The sequence below is a fragment of the Mustelus asterias genome, chromosome 3, assembly GCF_964213995.1.
Source record: "Mustelus asterias chromosome 3, sMusAst1.hap1.1, whole genome shotgun sequence".
NCBI lineage: Eukaryota > Metazoa > Chordata > Chondrichthyes > Carcharhiniformes > Triakidae > Mustelus > Mustelus asterias.
In genome coordinates, this window is record NC_135803.1 from 148,354,744 (window position 1) to 148,376,093 (window position 21,350).

The window sequence follows — 21,350 nt, forward strand, 5'->3', positions numbered from 1 at the left end:
AACCCTCTCAACATTTAGATGAGCATTTGGAACACCATAACATACAAGGCTGCAGACCAAGTGCCAGAAAATGGGATTACAAGAGAAAGGTGCTTGATGGCCGATGTAGACACGATGGGCCTCTTTCTGTGCAGACACACGGACACTGAATGGATAAAGAAAACCTCATGGCTTAATGGTTTGAGTGATATATCAAAGCTGATCCTGAATAATAAGCACTTGGGACAAGTTCTACACCAAGGAACCCAGGAGAACATTTTTTTTAAAAATCTTCCTCACATTTATATTCACACTCGCCTCCCTGTCTAATTATGAGTTTACAAATTTTTTAAACCATCCTCATGTAATGGGACAATTTCAGCTATTTACTTCAAATATCCGTCCTGCTCATTTACATTAATTGGTATTTAAAAATTTGAAGAGTACATCTACACTGATGAAATATGTCAGTTTATTTAACACAGTTTACAAGAGATTCAAGCAAGTCTCTCATCTATACACAAGCAATATGCAACAGCTTTATACAAAATCTTGCAAACCAACAGCTTTTATAGTTAAATGAGGACAACTTCATATTCAAGAAGTTACAAGTCACCGTTTTAAAATCATCAGTGCTCAAATTTTTTAAAAAATTAAAAGGCTTTGCCACTTTTTGAATGTCCCTTCTGGTAGATACTCAGTGCCAAGAGAGAGAGTAGAATGATGGCTAATGCCAAGAACTTGACGGGAAGATGTGAGGATATGCCTGCCAACATTTCTCGGAAGCAGATGGGCAGGCACCAGATTCTCTCCCAACACAAAACTACATTTTTACATTCAAAATGGCACAATGCACTGCTGCTTTTTCCCTTAAAAAAAATACACTGCTATTCAAACAGAACGGTATAAAATGTTAAATATACCACAGGTCATACAAAATAACAAGACCACTACAGGGAATTAAACTACAGAAGCTTGCTGGCTACAGTATTTGTGGAACTACGATTAGCTCTGAAATGACCAGAGATTAAATATCACACCTTAATACTGACCTTTATTTAATTACTATAGGTACTATATACATTAAATATAATTTATTGCAAGGATATGTGAAATATCACATTTAATGTGCCAGAAATCAATTCCTGCTTTTTGGGCAGCGCTGGGACTCGAGTACTGCTGCACATTAGAACTTACATGATATGCCTCGTAATTATTTAATATTAACGATATAAAGAATATCCCGTAAGAGATCCCTAATCTATTTCAGGGATTGTGGTCATGATGTTGTACATGATTAGCTGCCACTCTGGCTATCGTGTGGTCCAAGAGCTCAGATACTGAATGCTGCAGTTTGTAAAGCAGAATACAAGTCAGGACATTCTCAGGAGTCAAGCCAGCAAGGTATTTTCTGAATGCCTTTGGAGATTCTATATCCGCCTCAGCTGCCCGGATCAACACGAATTCCAATACTGTCAGTCTATTATTTAACCTAGAGTAATTGTGCAGAATGCACTTGCTTGTCGGTAAAGGTGGTGGATGGATCAGCTGAAGACTTACTATGTGCCTAAAGTCATTTGTATTTTACGGTGTCTTGGAGGAGATAGGGAACAGAAGTAAGGTTATTTCTTTGACCATAAAAAAAAAATCAATTGACCACTGAACAAAGCATAACTTAAAAATGTTGAATTTGAGAAATCAAAAAAATACAAAACAGTTAATTTCACATCACTTTGGCAGAATATCCACAAATTAACTTGCCCATTAGATACAAAGGCAGGTTAACGCTTCAGGTGTCACTATCTTATCCTAGAATTGCTTTGGTAAATTAAATCGCCAGACTTCACAAATTATTGGTTCCCTTTAATTATATCCTGTCCACAGTATTTTTGTCTGAACAGAAATACTGTATTTACAAGTCTACGTGTTTAAAAAGCTCAAGAAACATCACAACCTCCAGCATTACATTAAAGAGCTTTGTCAACACTATGCTAGCCAAGATTGTATTGTAGTCCATAACTTTCAAGATAAAAGCTCAATTCACAAAGAGCAGGTGGTGATTTTTATACTCAAAAAGTCTAATTCTTTACAAGTTTCCATCAGGACAAATGGTCAAAATTGAGACACTCATTTGAAACTTAGGAGTTGAAAATTGATAGTGTAGCTTGTTTTTAGGTGTGGTATCTATGCTTGTGACGGGCAATAGAACATGTCACACCATTAAAAATCACTGGAGGTAAAACTGCATTTTTCAAATAACTTTACGCACAATTCAAAAATTATTTTCCCATCTCCACACAGAAGAAAATCCGTGCCAAATCCTGAGAGATTGATCAAGAAGTTGTAATAATCCAGCCCATTAATATTTCTGTGGGGCTGTCAACATCATTTCTCAGTCAATTTGCCAAGAGGCTCAACTGAACAGGAACATTTTTATCCTTCCCTCTCTCCCCTTCCTACTTAACTCCTGAAAGAATTGTACATGAATGGTATTTTGTGCGAGATACTGGTCCTAACTGCAGCTTGCTGAACCTCAGTGTATGCCCCCCCCCCCATCCCTGCCCACTGCCCCCTCCTAGAAGGGAGAGACACTTTGTAAAAGATGAAAGTCGCAATTTATTCTGTTTTAACTTCCACCCACAACAAAAAATAATAATCCTACCTCCTTTGGGAGGAAAGTTGTTTTAGCTATTGAACACAATGAATCAGGTTTTGCATAGTAAACAATACTTTCCTGGTTGTGGCAGAAATGTATCTTTGGCACATCAAAACACCCAAACTACAGAAGCGGATTTAAATCTAAGTTGCAGAACAGGACTCACCACAACACATTTTCTAGCGATTTTCTTCTAAATTGTAGAACAATTTTATACCTCAAAACAGCGATGGAGGAAAGAGGGGGACAGGAAGAAAAACATAAACACTGCAAATTTTACAAGTGTGCGCGTTTAGTGTGATTTCAGAGCTTGGCAAATTCAGATACCTTGCGTCAGAACAGTGAAAAAAAATGTAAAAACCACAATCACCCCATTGTATTTACATAAAATATACCTCAAGAACATTTTGAAGAAAGTAAACTTAGTTCTGAATGGAAACTAGGTTTTGAACTGTACAAATATACAATATAGTAACAGGGATATATTTCTGATCAAGACTCAAGCAAGGGAAAGGTTTAGTTTACTAATGGTAAATCATTCAACTCCGTTCACAAAAGTACAATAATGCAGGTGCTGGAATTCTCTGGAATAGTTAACATTTCAGGTTGATAGTTTTGATGAAAAGTCTGCAGCCTGAAACTTGCCCGTGTTACTCTCTCCACAGATGCTGCCTGGCCCAGCTGGACGTCTCGTCAGTTTTTTGCTCAGCCATCCATCTGATGCAATCAAGATTCTCTTCACATGTTAACATCCATCACAATGGAAGCACTTTCTTCAGCTTTTTTTACAAACCGAACAAATAGCATAATTTTTGGCTGGGATACGAAATGAAATCCCAGCCACATTGGCCCCACTATCTTGCAGCTAGCACTGCATTCACATTCCTGCACAACTTGCAAGGTCGCACTGAAAAAAAATCCCAGCATATTCAATTACTTTTAAATGGAGTTGGCACATTCCCAAGAGAAAAAGTGACGTTGGAGGGAGGAGTCAAAATCTGCAGCCCGCATGATGAGTAGGAAGAGTGGGCAAAAAAAAAGACCATCTTGACTTTTACTTCCTTATGAGAATTCCACAGAAAATATCTGTAACCATCACCATGACTGATGATGCCCAAGCATAAAGATTTGACTCGCCAGCCTGTAAATCAAGTTCAAATCAATCTCTGTAGAAAGAGACCCAGAAAAGCTTGGAGGTCCAACTTTCTGCATTCAGTCCATTACTGATTGCAGTCGATTAAAAACTATCCCAATTCTCTCTCTTCAGTCATCAATCGTAGGTAGCCAAAATGCCTGTGAAGAAATTAAAACACTTCAGAAACTTGAGTAAAACATGTTACACCAGGGTGAACAAATGCATTGCTGTCCAGTCTAACCCTATGCTGAATAATACTGCTGGGAGTATTTACACTAGGAATTTTCAAACTTTGCCTGTGGGTCCCAGCAAATATCGACACATCCAGACCCCTTACGGAGCAGCACAGTGGTTAGCACTGCAGCCTCATAGCACCAGGGACCCGGGTTCGATTCCTGGATTGGGTCACTGTCTGTGCGGAATCTGCACGTTCTCCCCGTGGGTTTCCTCCGGGTGCTCCGGTTTCCTCCCACAGTCCAAAGATGTGCTGGTTAGGTGGATTGGCTGGGCTAAATTCTCCCTCCATGTACCCAAACAGGCGCAGGAGTGTGGCGACTTGGGGATTTTCACAGTAACCTCATTGCAGTGTTAATGTAAGCCTACTTGTGACTAATAAACTTTATTTTTATTTAAATTTCTGAAAGATTGCTTTAACTGAGAAGGAAAGCAAACTACTGGACAGAAAATTAGTTTAGTGCACAACAGAAAAAATACCAGGAAACGTTTGAACTATTAATAAAACACAAGGATAAAGATACGACTATAGAAATAAAGAACCTTAGCAATCGCCCTCTGGGTGAATAGCCCATAGACTGGAAATCAATCGGCATTGACTTGCTAGTTCTATTACAAAACAGTGCACATATGGTTTATTACATAAAAGAAGTTAACTTAAATAGGATCACGTTGTTTGCAAATTGACTTTCCTTCACGCAAACAGCAAGTAGAAAATAAAGTTGCATACACTAATAATTAATTGCTGCCAGAAAGCAAATTTACTGATGGTTGCAGGGCAGCCTGTTCATTACAATTTTGTGTGGTTGACAACATTCGACAGCCAGGAAGACGTGGGAAAGAGGACTTTTCTTGTGCCGATTTGTCACCTCATCAATTCAGCAAATGCGCTCCAGTGTCAAACTCAAGACCAGGAAGGTTCCACGGATTATTGCTGAGTTAGCTGATGGGTCAGCAACTGAGGAACTATAAAGAGACCTGGATAATCCTAATCTTAAAAATGCAGAGAAGTAGTTGTGGCAGCCTAATTTATCCTAACAAATGACTATACACACTCACCATGTTTGAACACGCACTGGCAAATGTCATAAACTTGGGATTAAACTGAAGACAAGAAACAGGACCTGTATGTTTCCCATCCAAAACAGCCACCTTTAACCCACTTTCTGCATTCCACACATGAACTTTACCATCTTCAGATCCTGCAAACCAAAACATAAATTGTGCAATTTAATGACCAAATTCTTTTTAAAACTTCAACTCAAAACATTTCCCAAATTCATGTTTAATCAAGGGGGGTTTGGAGAAAAATTGAGTCTGTTAAACACTCAATGAGAAACAATTTGATTGCACTGGGCCTTTTGCCATTAACAGCACCATTATACAATAGATTTGCATGGAAGACACCGGTGTCTTTGCCAAAAAAAGAATTGAAAGAGCTAAATTACCTTCAATCACACCTAATAAATCACACTACAGCACATATGGTGACCCAAGGATGAGGCCACCTTTGCCATGGTGAAAAAGGACATTGGTTTTAATTTGCCCCTTTCATCCCTCCCCTTAATGACAGAGAGAAAAGCAATTTGACTCCATTGTTATTGGAACCTCTGGGGCAGGGAACTTAATTTCTGAATTTTAAATAAAACCATCTTTATTTCAAGAAAAAGACCAACGGTCATACCAAATTCCTGCACTGCCGTAGATGGGATCCATGCTGCAATCTTATATTCTACTATGAACTTTGTTGTAAGGCAAGCTGCTGACAGTACCACTTGCGCTTGCCAACCTTTTGTACCTTGCCACAGTAGCAATTTCATCTGTGCAAGTCAGGACACAACGTGTGTGCTATTCAGACATTTGCAGAAAGGAGTGTGGGCTACTGTGACCCAAGAGATTGCTGTTCACGTTTGCAGAAGTGGTTGGTTACATGATAGCAATCATTAACAGCAAGCAGCTTTGGCACAAACATACTGCATAAGCAGCATTTGAACAGAGCTTTAGGAGCACGTGAACAGAAATCCGCCACTATGCTCCTTTTGTGAAGTCCCACATTCTTTCCGATTTGACTCCTGCAGTTTTAAGATTGCACCTCCTTGTTTATGGATTTCCACACCAGGGAACACAGCTTACCTGTATCTAGATCATCAAAACTATTCATCATTTTTAATTTGTCAATTAGATTACCCCTCAACTTTCAAAACTCAAGGGAATACAAATTAACTCAATTGTAAATATTGTATCTCACTATGCCACCTAACAGTGCCATCGCAAACCATTTACAACATTTTTCCTTCATCTAAGTACGTGGCAAAAAGTGGAGGGCCCAGGACTGTTCCTTGTGAGACATCACCCATCACATCCCAATCTGATTATAATTGTTCATCCCTACTGTGTCTTGGGCAGCATGGTGGCACAGTGGCACTGCAGCCTCTCAGCGCCAGGGACCTGGGTTAAATTCCCGGCTTGGGTCACTGTCTGTGCAGAGTCTGCACGTTCTCCCCGTGTCTGTGTGGGTTTCGCCCAGGTGCTCCAGTTTCCTCCGACAGTCCGAAAGAGGTGCTGATTCAGTGAATTGACCGTGCTAAATTCTCCCTCAGAGTACCCGAGCAAGCGCCGGAGTGTGGCGACTAGGGATTTTCACAGTAACTTCATTGCAGTCATGCAAGCCCAATTGTGACACTAATAAACTTAAAACACCTCCCAACCCATGTTACAACATTGGATGCCCATTCAGCTAAAACTCTCTCGTCTGTTGTCTATAAAATAAATTAGCAAATGTTCATGAGGGAATCCAGTTACACTTGGTTAAGTTGGAATAGCAACTCTAGAGAAGTTTAATGAATGCACACAATATAATTTAGTTTTGTAGCGAAGATAAAACTTAAAGGCACTATCTAATTTAATAAAATGTCAAATCCCGCAATACAATATTGGAGTATTTTAGAGGTAAAAACTGCTTCAACTGGTATTCTCAGGCTTACCTATCATCACAAACTGAGAATCTGGTGTGAATGATGCTTCCAAACTAATACCTTTGTTGTTGTTGTATCCCTAAAACATCAAACAAGATAGTTCAGCATAAAGTCATCATTCTGCCAACTGAGAAATTAAAGCAGAGTATTTAGTTTTAAACTAGTACAATCTCCTCTAGAGCAGCACCCAGAGTTAGGATACGCTTTACTGTGCCACTTATTGGACAACAGTTATTTCCCACTGCTTACAGTTGCAAGTAGAGGCAGTAACCAAAAATGAATGAGCCACTATGCTGTTTTCATAAAACCTCATCAACACTTTCGTGTGCTCCAAGGGAAAAGAACAACCTGGGCTACAGATCAAATTAGGCTAATGGCCATTAGGTGGTAGCCATGATGTGGAGTTGCCGGCGTTGGACTGGGGTAGGCACAGTAAGTAGGCTCACAACACCAGGTTAAAGTTCAACAGGTTTATTTGATAGCACGAGCTTTGCCCCTTCATTAGGTGAGTCGCCTGATGAAGGGGCAACGCTCCGAAAGCTCGTGCTACCAAATAAACCTGCTGGACTTTAACCTGGTGTTGAGACTACTTACTGTGCCTACCCCAGTCCAACGCCGGCAACTCCACATCATGGCTACCACCGACACCGCAAACTGCCAGCTCAAAGTGGAGGATCTCCAAGCAGATCGCGCATATCGACAGACTCACCTGATGGGGCAACGCTTGTGCTACCAAATAAACCTGTTGGACTTTAACCTGGTGTTGTGAGACTACTTACTGAGCCATTAGGTAACTATGGGAAAACTCTCAAAATATATTAAAATAGAACTGATGAGTATGAGACAGCTAAAGATTTGCTAATGTATAGTGTTTGACAGAGTTAACAAATTTTTTATTAGAAAGTATCCAATTGGAAAACTGCCTTACAAGAGCTCGTCACGAAAAGTCCAGTGAATGGTATGAAAGAATTGTAGCAGCATCAACAGTTGGGAAAGAAGGGTTAGGTTTAATGGACTTTGCTTTGGGAATGATCTGGGCCAGTTCTGGGTTCACTATGATTCTTGGGGGACACAAATGATTTGGACCTGCCATGAACAGCACGATTTGAAATTTTGTTCATGACTACATTAGGGGAAAGAGAAATGTAAAATCCTTGGAGGACAGACAGGGTGGTATAGATGGGTTGAGAAACAAACAAATAGCATTTAATGCAAATAAATACGAAGCAATACATTTTGGCAAAAGGTATTGGATTACACTTGTGGGAAAATGCTACGGTGTGGATGAGCAGAAATGTTGGCATTTGAAAGTACAAACAGAGCCATGAAAGAAAAGGCCAATATTAATTTGAGTTTTATAAAATCGGCATAGATAAGGGTGCAAGGTAGATTTGTCAAGTGCTGCCAAGGGGGCAAGGATTCGAGATAGTTGACTGGAATAGAGGGAGCCCAAAGGAATTTTTGTTTTACAGAAGCTTTCTTTTAAAATGATGTAGGGTTTTTGCAATGTGAGATGGGAAAGACGATTTCCTTGGTTTGAATTATCGGTGACAGATGGTCACCAAGAATTTTTTTTAATGCCAGATTCTTGGAGCGAGGAATACTTTGTCACAAGATTTAGGCAGATGACAATGCATCTTTTAAGGCAATATAGAAGATATGGGACTACGGGAAAGAACAAAGCAGTGAGACTGCTAGAGCAAACTGGTGGCAGGAATGTTAGGCTTTCTTTTGCTGTTGTACATCTCTAACGTTCTGCTGTTGGTATCCATTTCATGTTGTGCTAAGTACCTTTTTTGAAAAACCTTTTAACCAAGCAAAAACTTTACTTTCTGCTCACAAGAATTCCACCTACCCCAAATGTTTGCAGTACTGCTCCTTTAAAAGCATCGATGAGCCTGACCATGCCACCATTTGTAGACACAAGCATCAGTTTTCCATCGTTGCTGAATTTCAATCCTGTCCACTCACAGGTCCGTTCATACTGCATCTTAAATGTGGCAAAAGGACCCTAACAAAACAAGGTTAGAAAATCCTTTCAGTTTCTAGTTTAATTTTAAATCTTACTGGATATGGGTGGCACGGTGACACAGTGATTAGCACTGCTGCCCCTCAGCGCCAGGGATCAGAGTTAGATTCCTGGATTGGGTGACAGTCAATGCAGAGTCTGCATGGGTTTCCTCCAGGTGCTCTGGTTTCCTCCCACAGAAAGACATGCTGATTAGGTTTGAAGACAGGAATGGGTTAATGAACATTGTAACACTTAAGCATTGAGACCCGATATCTGTAATATTTAGAGATGTGTGTCTGTAAAGTTTGTTTTCATGTATCCAAACCAGATAAGAGGTACAACTGTATACAACCGTATGATTTTCCCAGCTAGTATAAGCTAAGCAGAATCAGCTAAGCTAGACTCCATTTTATATTATGTACCTTTGTTTAACATGGAGCTGACATGTATGCCTTCTGTGATCGTATAGCAATAGATTCATATATATTCATTATATACCATTTCATCCTTATCGATATAAATTGTTATATAGGCCCCTGTATTTTAGTTAACATGTTTATGCAAACTTATAATCTTGTGTAATGGATAAACAACGCACAGGTGGCGACAAAACAGATATTCGCAGCCTTGAGATGGCCACGGTTACACGGGAAAGACGGAACTGTCGAGACAGCAATAATCGTGGGAAGATGAGGACGTGACATGGGGCGAAAATATATGTATAAATATTGTTCTTGACCTGTAATCAGTAAGAAGTCTGGGAGACCGTGTTAGGGATCGGACTTCTTCCACAATTGTGAAAATAAACCACTGTACTTTGACTCACGACTGGTCTCAGGTATTATTTTACCTACAACAGGTTCATTGGTCATGCCAAATTCTCCTCAGTGCACCCAAAAAGGCACCAGAGTGTGGAGACTAGGGGATTTTCAGAGTAACTTCATTGCAGTGTTAACGTAATCCTACTTGTGACACTAATAAATAAACTAAAAAAAAAACTACAAACTTAATCTTGTGACTCCTGAGTTCATCATCAATCCTCAGTCTGCTCAAGTAAGGGACACTTTACTCCCAGGCTTTCCCCAAGCTGTTTTGTCACTGACAAGTGCATATATATCATTGACTCAGCAGCAATTCAATCATCTTCTACCCATGGAGCAGCATGTTTTATCAGCTCATCATCCTCGCCCACTCCAAACAAGTGGGCACCATGAGGAAATAATTGTTGCAAGTGCAAGTCCCACAACTGCAAACCTAGCACACCAATAATTTGCTGTCAGTTAAGATTCTCACGTCAGTGATGGTATAATATTGCCAAATGTAATTGAAAGTAATGCTACCTTTTGTTGGAGGAATTAAGAGGGAGTTGCCATATAGAGTACAAAGTACCATCTTAATTTCTAAATGATACAGGACTACATGATGCCTTTCTTATTAGAGATGCTGAGTGGAAGCTAACTGGATTCAAGAGGAGAGAATTGGAATACACGTTTACTGCCAACAAGAGTCTAAATGAAGATCAGCTATGCACACACACACTCAAACCAAGATATACATCCTTTAAAAGCAGTCATTAGCTGCATACCTCTCAAAGAAAGTGTAACTTTGCTAGATATAAGACAGCAGTGAGCCTGCCCATTATTTTCTCAGTTCACAAATTATTTCCCAGTAAAGTCACACATAAGTGACTTGCTTCCAAGGTGATGGCAAATATATTACAAGAACTACTAAAGGGTAGATTGAGGCAACTTCGATTCCCCAAGTATAAGCAGCAGCATACATTATCTGCCGACACAGTAAAATTGGTTACATACATTTGAACTTAATCTTAGAAGATGCTGCACCACAGGAATTGCTGGAACTCAAAAGGTTTGGTTAAGAGACTCTACCTTGTCGAACGACCGTAGATCATAAAGTTTAATTATTTCAGAATTCACACCAGCCGCAAATATAAGTCCCTCAGGATCAAATGAACACGTTGGCCTCCCCTGAAGATGCATTAAGCCCTGGCAAATGATAAAAGCAGCAAATGAGTACCAGTACAAGCGAAGAATTATAAACGAATCCATTACTCCTCCCATTAAAGGTCAAAGTTCAATGTCATATTCCCCATTCTATTTTCTAACTCTGTTTTGTGTGTCGAGAGAGCTGATGATTGGCTGCCATGCCTCCTCTTAAACCAGGCAGTGGGGGCTGGGTGTGTGCACGTGTGGGGAGGATGGAGATGCTCCAGCCATTTCTTCACACTACCTCTCCCACTGCAGTACTGCTAAACATGCTGTGCGGCAGAGCTGCCAGAGCAAACAATCAACCAGGCTATTCAGTACAATTTACTTTATACAAATTAAAATGGGCAGCACGGTGGCACTGTGGTTAGCACTGCTGCTTCACAGCATCAAGGACCTGGGTTCGATTCCCTGCTCGAGTCACTGTCTGTCTGCTCTCCTAGTGTCCGAGTGGATTTCCTTCAGGTGCTCCTGTTTCCTCCCACAGTCCGAAAGACATGCTGGTTAGGTGCATAATTGGCCATGCTGAATTTTCCCCCAGTGTACCTGAACAGATGGAGGGTGGCAACTAGGGGATTTTTGCAGTAACTTCATTGCAATGTTAAAGGCTACTTGTGACACTAATAAATTTAAAACTTAAATTCTCTTTTATAAGCAGAACACTTTCAAAGACAGATTTGTTTTTGATTATAGAATTTCAAACCAACCCCAAAACCTGTTCAGTAAAGGTGTGTGTGTGCGCGTAAGGGGTGAAAAAGGAGCAGCTGGCAACTTCATATATCCTTCTTCACTTAGTGTACAGCCAAAGGGAATGAATACGACTGAACAAATGCAAGCACAGCTCTGCCAGGCTAACAATCGGTATGGTAGATATTTTATCCCCATTGAGTATAAATAGCTGCAAGTCAAGATTCCCTGTTTTCTAAAACATATGGGAAGGAATAAGCAAAGTTAAAAAGCAAACCAGTTTGTTGCTAATACAGACGTTACAACAGGCATGTGAAATTTTTATTCCACCAGACAAGCTTCTATTGGCATTGCACACGATTGGAGATTTGTTTCACGTTAGGCAAATATCCAACATCTGTGGCATCGCGCAGTCACAAAGGTTCTGTTCAAGTCTTTATAGTCCTGTTCTACTAGCTGTAAAAGGGGTTAGCTTGAGAAAATCTGGCATGCATTGAAATTTTAAGTATACCACATGACAAGGCTGCATACTGTGGTACCAACAACCAGATACATGACTGCTGGTAAATGATTGGTCACAATTCTTCAAATATCATGACGTGGACAGACTCTCTTTCTCGACTTGCCATTTTAGTATGTTTAGATTTAAGATATATCAGGTGCAACAGTGTTAGTTTTTTTTTAAAGTCACATTAAATGCGCTATTTTCTGTATTCATTGCAGAAACTGTAGTTACACAGAATTGCAGACTTCAGATAGTTCAACCCCCAGTGCTTTTGATTTGAAGATAACACGAACATTAGAGCGATGTTGTGCTTTAATTGAAGTGTAACGCTAGTGTACGTTTAAAGAAATGTTTTTTTAAAAATAATGTTCTCTGCATTGATTGTAAGCAGGCCTTTTGGTTTTTATCATTGATTAACAGGATTAAACCTTCCTGATTAACAGGAAGGTTTAAGAAGTGGGCGATTCTGGAGATCTATTCAGCTTTTACAAAATATTTCAATTGTCAAAGGCTTTTTTGGCCTTGCCTGGAATTATTCATTTCCTGTACACGCTCTCACCACATCATTTCAATATGGTAATAAATATAGCTTATCAATTAATCTTGTATTGCTGATACTGTTATATAACCTATTTTTATTCTTTATTAGGGCAAGCTCAAATCCTAATTGCCAACACCAAAGTAAACTTTGAATGCAGAAAATCTGAAATAAAAGCAAAAATGCCAACAGATCAAGCTCATGAGGAATAAGTAGGCAATATATAATGTATCCTTCAACAGAAAGCTTCCTCTAAAAATGTTAACCTTTTTGTCTATCAAATACTGTGGTTGACCAGTTTTACATTGAGTTTGTCTTACAGCAACAGTACAGCCAGGTAATGACCATGTGTAACAGGTATTCATTTGCCTACTCACCAAAGCAAGTTATTTTGATAATAAGGGAGGAACCCTTAATTGCATAATCAAAAAGCTTTAAATAAACACTGGTAAAATTGAATGTAGTGGCAGTGCTTGTCCAGTCCCCTCGTTTATCTTTAACTTGGGGTTGGAAGTTTCCTTAAACAACGTCTTCGTAGAGACAGGAAATAAGTAAAGTATTAAGGAATTCTCAGTAGTCGTGCCATAGTACAGAACAGGAGCATTGCTGAAAGACATGAAGTTTTTTGTCTTGCACTTATCAGGACAATTCACAAGCATATCAAATGTAAAGGGAACAACAATTTATACTTCAAGAGACAGGAGAGTACTTATTGGCTGGCAAGTGACTGATTGTTAAAGGCAGTGCCACGGAGAATGCACCAGTTATCGGAGGACAGTTAACTACAAAGCTTAGCTTAAAGTTAAACCAAGCAGACTGACTGATTGGTCAAGGCATTACCTTGGGGAATGAACCAAAGAATGGCTGATGCCAATTGTGTGTACATGTTCTGTCTGCAAAGAACAGAGCCCCGAGTCTTAATGGGGTGCTTCTAGCATGTGCAAGTGCACCACACTGTGAGCCTGACTGATAATCTTGGATTGGCTGTTAGTGTAATTCTTAGCACACTTGAATGTTTAGCAAATGTTGCCTAAATCACGGATTCACATCTAATGTTGGACACCGTGTTTTGAGTTCTGCAAGCATGGGCAGGTTGAGTACAGTCAGTACTTTGCCTGTTGTGAACAGATGAAGGGACATGCTGTTTGATATGATCTGCCAGTCTTTGGGACGTACAGTTATCATGCAGCAGTAACACCAAGCGGTATTTGCCACAAACAAGATGCCGCCATCAAGCCAAAAAGCCATTCTGCCTATCACACACGTGTGAGATGCTACACATCAGCCATATGTTCCAAAGACTGGTGGATCAGATCGAACAGCAGCTTTTCGCAACAGGTAAAGTATCAACTGTACCCAAGGTAAAGAATTTGGCAGGCCAAAAAATGCAAGGAAATATTCATTAAATGCAAGGATTATGAGGGGGAGGGGGGAAATGAGACACCATGGAGTGAACAACCTCAGATCCCTGAAGGTGGCAGGATGGATTGATAAGGTGGTTAAGACATATGGAATGCTTTCCTTTCTTGCACGAGGTATAGAATACAAAAGCACGGATACAATGCTGCAATGGTATAAAACACTGGTTAGGCCACAGCTGGAGTTGTGTACAGTTCTGATCACATCACAGGAAGGACATAATTTCTCTGGAGAGTGTGCAGAGAGGATTTACAAGAATGCTGCCAAGACTTGAAAATTGCAAAGATTGGATAGGCTGGGATTATTTTCTTTAAAACAGAGAATGACGAAGGGTGACTTGATTGAGGTGTACAAAATTATGAGGGACCTCGATAGAGTAGACAAAGAGGGAAGACTTGCTTCCCCTTGCAAAGAGGTTAATTATCAGAGCACATATTTAAAGGTGATTGGTAGAAGGGTTAGAGGGGACATTAGGAAATCTTTTTCCACACACAGGTAGGTGTTTGGAATTCACTGCCTGGACTGGTGGTTGAGGCAGAAACACAATTCATTTAAAAAGGTACCTGGATCCATATTTGAAGTGCTGTAACCTACAAGGCTACAAATTGGGTGCTGGAAGGTGGGATTAAAATGGACAGCCAACCCAGACATGATAGGCTGAAGGGCCTCTTTCAGTGCCATAACATTTATGTGGTTTTAATTACACCGACAACCAATTCAAGATTAGCAGTTGGGCTTGACGTGTGGTGCAGTTGTGAGAGAGAAGCTACATATGTTAGTACACAGGGTCCTGTTCTTTGCAGACATAAAGAACACACACATTTTGTTCAGTTGAAATAGACACAATCAGCTTCAACTTGCCTGGTTTGAATTTAAACAAAGCTTGGCAGTTAACTGGTGTATTCTCCATGGCAGTGCATCTAACAATCAAGAGTCCACTTGTCAACCAATCACTTGATGAAGTATAAATTTTTCCCTTCACATCAGATATTTTCATGAATTGTCCTGATGAGTGCAAGACGAAAAGCTTTGACAACATGTCTTTTTCCTGAAATTTTCAAACTCAGTACTGAATTGATAAAAAAGCTCTTCACATAGTGCCAATCTAAACAGAGAGACATGGTTTTAAAAGCATCGGCCTATTTAATACACTGAAACAATGGCCTAGATTGCGTGCTCAAATCTTGGGCAAAGTTTGAACCAATTACCTCCTGACTCAGAGTTATGAGTCCAGATCCAAGATGACACTACATTCATGACTACTTGCCCACCCCCACCAAAGCTGACAACTATCACCGCTCATTTAGATAGGAGACAAATAAAACATACTTGACAATTGGGTGATCTGAGGTCCCACAGTCTGATAGTTTTATCCAAGGAACTGGACATGAAGGTGTCATCCACAGGAGACATACATAACGCTACAACTCTAAAGCATGCAAAACAAAAGAAGAACATTAGGAGCTTCAGGACGATTTCCCACATCTCAATACTGTGCAATGTAACATTTACTCTATTGCAAAATGTATCTTAACAAGTATTGGCTACGAACAGTGCTGAAATGTGCAAATACTTTCGCGGTTATCAAAACTTTAGGGGGGGGGGGGGGGTGCTTAGTGATCCCCACTGAAAGAAAGTACACATGAATGGACATTAAGTGAGGGTGGAACCCATCTTGGCAGTGATAGCTCTATGGTCAAACACTGCTACATCTGAAAGTCCAGGCTCATGAGTAAAGAACGGGCCAAGTATCTAAAAGACTGTTAGAACTTTTGAAAAGAAAAACAAGATAACCCCCCACCTAACGGAGACACAAAAAAGACATCCTACACATTCAACATGTTATGATTCAGTCCAACTTACGCAATGTTGTGGGGGTATGTTCATTTATTATCATGGCTTATAAGGGACAGAGCTCTAAATGGGGATTTAAATTTTCTTATTACATTATGCACATTCAGCCCAGAACATTATCTGATAAGATCACTACTGAAGCGAGGCCCATGGTAAAAGCCAAAACAGAGCTGACAAATACAAATAATTCACTTACCTCTTGCTGTGACCATGGAAGTATCTAATGTACTTGTTGTCATGAAGTGACAAGTACCGGATAGTATCTAAAAATAAACAAGATAGGATGTATATAATTGAAAAGAAATCACTTTATATTCTAGCTTGTGCATTGATAATTTTTCACTTCATTAGGAAATTTGCAAACTTTTTACGTTATGAGAGCATGGCATTCCTTGTCTGTTTGATGCACTGTATCATTGAATAGTTTGAGGGGCCAAATGGCCACTTCTGCTCCTATTTCATATGTTCGACAGAATGCACTTTACTTTCAGGCTTATTCTTCAGCACATGAGGAATTCAGCAGAGGTAAGGACTTTAATGGAGTGGTGCTACATTTGAACTTATTCAGTCCTTGCTTATTTTAATAAGTTATGGTTACAACGGAGTCACTCCATCCTGCTTGCCATTCTTCCTCCATTATCTATCATTCCAGGATCACCATGTAGCTTTCCAAGTTAGAATCACAGAATCTCTACAGCACAGGAGGCCATTCGGCCCATCAACCCATCCTATCACCGTAACCCCGTGCATTTTATCCTGCTAATCCCCCGAAACTATGGTCTATTTAGCATGGCCAGTCAACCTAACCCACACATCTTTGACTCTGGGAGGAACCTGGAGCACCCAGAGGAAACACACGCAGACAGGGAGAATGTGCAAACTCCATACAAACAGCGACCCAAGCCAGGAATCAAAACCAGGTCCCTAGTGCTGTGATGCAGCAGTGCCACTGTGCCACCATGCCACCCTTGCCTTTGGTTGTGATATCAGTACATATTGATGCAAAGGACAATGGCTGTGATTGCAGCGTCTGTCACAGAGCATGGGTCTGGTTTCACAACAATGCCCGGCTGCCTTGGAGTTTACAACGTTGCTTGATCCTAAAGGCAGCATTTAATCTAGAAGTGGTGGCACAGGTGGGAGGTTATTTGCAGAATACAATTTGGTCTTTGTGAAGTAGTCAATCGCTGAAACCATTTGAAGCAAAACGTTATTGGACATTCTTCATTATGGTTGGGGATTCATCTTTGCAATTATACAGCAGCAGTGTCAAAACATCCAAAATACTTCACACAATTATACTGGGGAGTGCAGTGACGATTTAGATAAGCAAACAAAAGGCCCTGAAGAGTCAAGGTTGTTACTTTGGACAGTTTCCAGTTTCTGCAGCCCTATAAACTGTAGGCCTGTTTACATTTGGAATGGAGCGAACAGAAAACCTTCGATTTCCATTTACAACCATAAATTATACAGGGATAGCACATAGAATGGTAGTTCCAGGTGGAAGGCTCAGCTTTCATTAATCGATCTCCCTTTGAGGCATTTTCAGTTGCAGTCAAATGCATGTTTTAAAAATCATGAACCTCCCAAATTGAGATAGTGTTTTCAAGGCTCAAGTTACGTTTGGCCACCAGCATTGACAGCAAGGCTAATCAATTATCTATCCCACAGTTAATTGAACTTTTTATTGGAACAAGTTTCTGAAGAAAATAAAACCCCAAAATATAAGCTATTAAATAATTACTTTATAAAAAGGAATGCCAGCTTTGCATGATTCAACAATTGTTAAAATATTAATTTTTGTAATGAAACATTTAAATTTACAAGCTAAATGTTTTAGTCGAAGTAGGGAAGGAGGTAGAAGAGGGGGAGGGGTAGCATTATTGGTCAGAGATTGTATCACAGTGTCAGAGAGGAGGTTTGATGAGGACTTATCTGTTGAGGTAGTATGGGCGGAGATTAGAAATAGGAGAGGAGAGGTCACCCTGTTGGGAGTCTTTTATAGACCTCCTAAAAGTTCTAGAGAGGTTGAGGAAAGGATTGCGGAGTCAATCCTGCTTAGGAGTGAAAGTAATAGGGCAATTGTTATGGGGGATTTTAACTTGACTAATATTGACTGGAATTGTTATAGCTCTAGCTCGTTAGAGGGGTCAGTTTTTGTTCAAAGCGTGCAGGAAGGTTTTTTGACTCAGTATGTAGACAGGCCAACTAGAGGTGAGGCTATATTGGATCTGGTGCTGGGAAATGAGCCAGACCAGGTGCTAGACTTGGAAGTTGGTGTGCATTTTGGTGATAGTGACCACAATTCGGTTACGTTCACCTTAGTGATGGAAAGGGATAGGCATGAACCTCGGGCCAGTGGTTTTAGCTGGGGGAAGGGTAATTATGAGGCTATTAGGAGAGAATTAGGAAACATAGGTTGGACTAGGAGATTACAGGGACTGGGAACGTCCGACATGTGGAGTTTTTTCAAGGAGCAGCTACTGCGAGTCTGTGATAGGTATGTCCCTGTCAGGCAAGGAGGAATTGGTAGGGCTAGGGAACCGTGGTGCACCAAAAAAGTTTCTTTGTTGGTTAAAAAGAAAAAGGAGGCTTATGTTCGGATGAGACGTGAGCACTCGGGTAGTGCACTAGAAAGCTTTAGATTGGCTAAGAGGGAGTTGAAGAGCGAGCTTAGAAGGGCTAAAAGGGGACATGAGAAGACTTTGGCGGATAGGGTTAAAGAGAATCCTAAGGCGTTCTATAGGTATGTCAAGAACAGAAGGTTGGTTAGGGCAAGTTTAGGGCCAGTTATAGATGGCAGAGGGAAGTTATGTGTGGAACCGGAGGAGATTGGTGAAGCATTGAACCAATATTTCTCTTCGGTGTTCACGCAAGGGGACATGAATATAGCTGAGGAGGACACTGGGTTGCAAGGGAGTAGAATAGACAGTATTACAGTTGATAAGGAGGATGTGCAGGATATTCTGGAGGGTCTGAAAATAGATAAATCCCCTGGTCCGGATGGGATTTATCCAAGGATTCTCTGGGAGGCAAGAGAAGTGATTGCAGAGCCTCTGGCTCTGATCTTCAGGTCGTCGTTGGCCTCTGGTATAGTACCAGAAGATTGGAGGTTAGCGAATGTTGTCCCACTGTTTAAGAAGGGGAACAGAGACTTCCCCGGGAATTATAGACCGGTGAGTCTCACTTCTGTTGTCGGCAAGATGTTGGAAAAAATTATAAGGGATAGGATTTATAGTTATTTGGAGAGTAATGAATTGATAGGTGATAGTCAGCATGGTTTTGTGGCAGGTAGGTCGTGCCTTACTAACCTTATTGAGTTTTTTGAGAAAGTGACCAAGGAGGTGGATGGGGGCAAGGCAGTGGACGTGGTATATATGGATTTTAGTAAGGCGTTTGATAAGGTTCACCATGGTAGGCTTCTGCAGAAAATGCAGATGTATGGGATTGGGGGTGATCTAGGAAATTGGATCAGGAATTGGCTAGCGGATAGGAAACAGAGGGTGGTGGTTGATAGTAAATATTCATCATGGAGTGCGGTTACAAGTGGTGTACCTCAGGGATCTGTTTTGGGGCCACTGCTGTTTGTAATATTTATTAATGATCTGGATGAGGGTATAGTTGGGTGGATTAGCAAATTTGCTGATGACACCAAAGTCGGTGGTGTGGTAGACAGTGAGGAAGGGTGTCGTAGTTTGCAGGAAGACTTAGACAGGTTGCAAAGTTGGGTCGAGAGGTGGCGGATGGAGTTTAATGCGGAGAAGTGTGAGGTAATTCACTTTGGTAGGAATAACAGATGTGTTGAGTATAGGGCTAACGGGAGGACTTTGAATAGTGTGGAGGAGCAGAGGGATCTAGGTGTATGTGTGCATAGATCCCTGAAAGTTGGGAATCAAGTAGATAAGGTTGTTAAGAAGGCATATGGTGTCTTGGCGTTTATTGGTAGGGGGATTGAATTTAGGAGTCGTAGCGTTATGTTGCAACTGTACACAACTCTGGTGCGGCCGCACTTGGAGTACTGTGTGCAGTTCTGGTCCCCACATTACAGGAAGGATGTGGAGGCTTTGGAGAGGGTGCAGAGGAGGTTTACCAGGATGTTGCCTGGTATGGAGGGGAGATCCTATGAGGAGAGGCTGAGGGATTTGGGATTGTTTTCGCTGGAAAGGCGGCGGCTAAGAGGGGATCTTATTGAAACATATAAGATGATTAGAGGTTTAGATAGGGTGGATAGTGATAGCCTTTTTCCTCTGATGGAGAAATCCAGCACGAGGGGGCATGGCTTTAAATTGAGGGGGGGTAGTTATAGAACCGATGTCAGGGGTAGGTTCTTTACCCAGAGGGTGGTGAGGGATTGGAATGCCCTGCCAGCATCAGTAGTAAATGCGCCTAGTTTGGGGGCGTTTAAGAGATCCGTAGATAGGTTCATGGACGAAAAGAAATTGGTTTAGGTTGGAGGGTCACAGTTTTTTTTTTAACTGGTCGGTGCTACATCGTGGGCCGAAGGGCCTGTTCTGCGCTGTAATGTTCTATGTTCTATGTTCTATAAATCAAACAAGCTCCTAACTCAAAAAAAAACTTTGTACAACTTTATCAAGAGTGAATTCTTTAATCATCTGAAGACGGCGGATTCATCCAAGCTGTAGCTCCTGGTCCCTTCTGGGTGATGCTGGTCTCTGGCCCAGGCAAGGCAGTGGCTTGTACAGTTATCTCCATCAACCGGGTGGTGTCACAAACCCTCAAACTGTACAAACAACTACCTCTGCACGGGCACAGGCAGAATAGTATGTGGACATCGGTGGCACTCGGTGATCGCACAGGGACAAGTTTATGAATACCACCACTGAACTGCAAATATAAAACAGCTACAACTAGTTTCTTAGCCAATTTTCATCATAGTTTTTGTTCATGGGTCACAAACTTGCTTTAATTGTGCCTATTAACCAAGTTTATCAATTCAAAAGGCAATGTAAAGTTTTGATGTTGCTCCATCAACTTAAATTCTGGAAAACTGATCCGGACTACAAATAAATCAAATTTAGGACATAAAGTTAAAGTTTATTTATTGGTCACAAGTAGGCTTACATTCACACTGCAATGAAGTTACTGTGAAAATCCCTAGTCGCCATACTCCGGCACCTGTTCGGTTACAGAGGGAGAATTTAACATGGCTAATCAACCTAATCTGCACATCTTTTGGGCTGTGGGAGGAAACTGGAGCACCCAGAGGAAACCCACGCAGACACAGAGAGAATGTGCAGACTCCTCACAGACAGTGACCCAAGCCAAGAATTGAACCCAGGTCCCTTGTGCTGTGAGGCAGCATTGCTAACCACTGTGCCACCCATAATACA

General features: G+C 40.9%; 1 protein-coding gene across 1 annotated transcript in view; it reads right to left on the bottom strand.

The window, feature by feature from the left end:
• Nucleotides 1–434: 434 nt before the first annotated feature.
• The window catches only part of wdr82 (WD repeat domain 82), a 29,883-nt gene continuing 8,967 nt past the window's right edge, over nt 435–21,350 (bottom strand). Inside the window, exons 3-9 of the mRNA XM_078209879.1 lie at nt 16,196–16,262; nt 15,475–15,574; nt 10,880–10,996; nt 8,835–8,990; nt 6,989–7,058; nt 5,064–5,206; nt 435–3,928 (exon numbers count right to left, since the gene is read on the bottom strand). Of these exons, the coding sequence (XP_078066005.1) occupies nt 3,899–3,928; nt 5,064–5,206; nt 6,989–7,058; nt 8,835–8,990; nt 10,880–10,996; nt 15,475–15,574; nt 16,196–16,262 (683 nt within the window). The 3' untranslated portion in view covers nt 435–3,898. The remainder of the gene's footprint in view (nt 3,929–5,063; nt 5,207–6,988; nt 7,059–8,834; nt 8,991–10,879; nt 10,997–15,474; nt 15,575–16,195; nt 16,263–21,350) is intronic.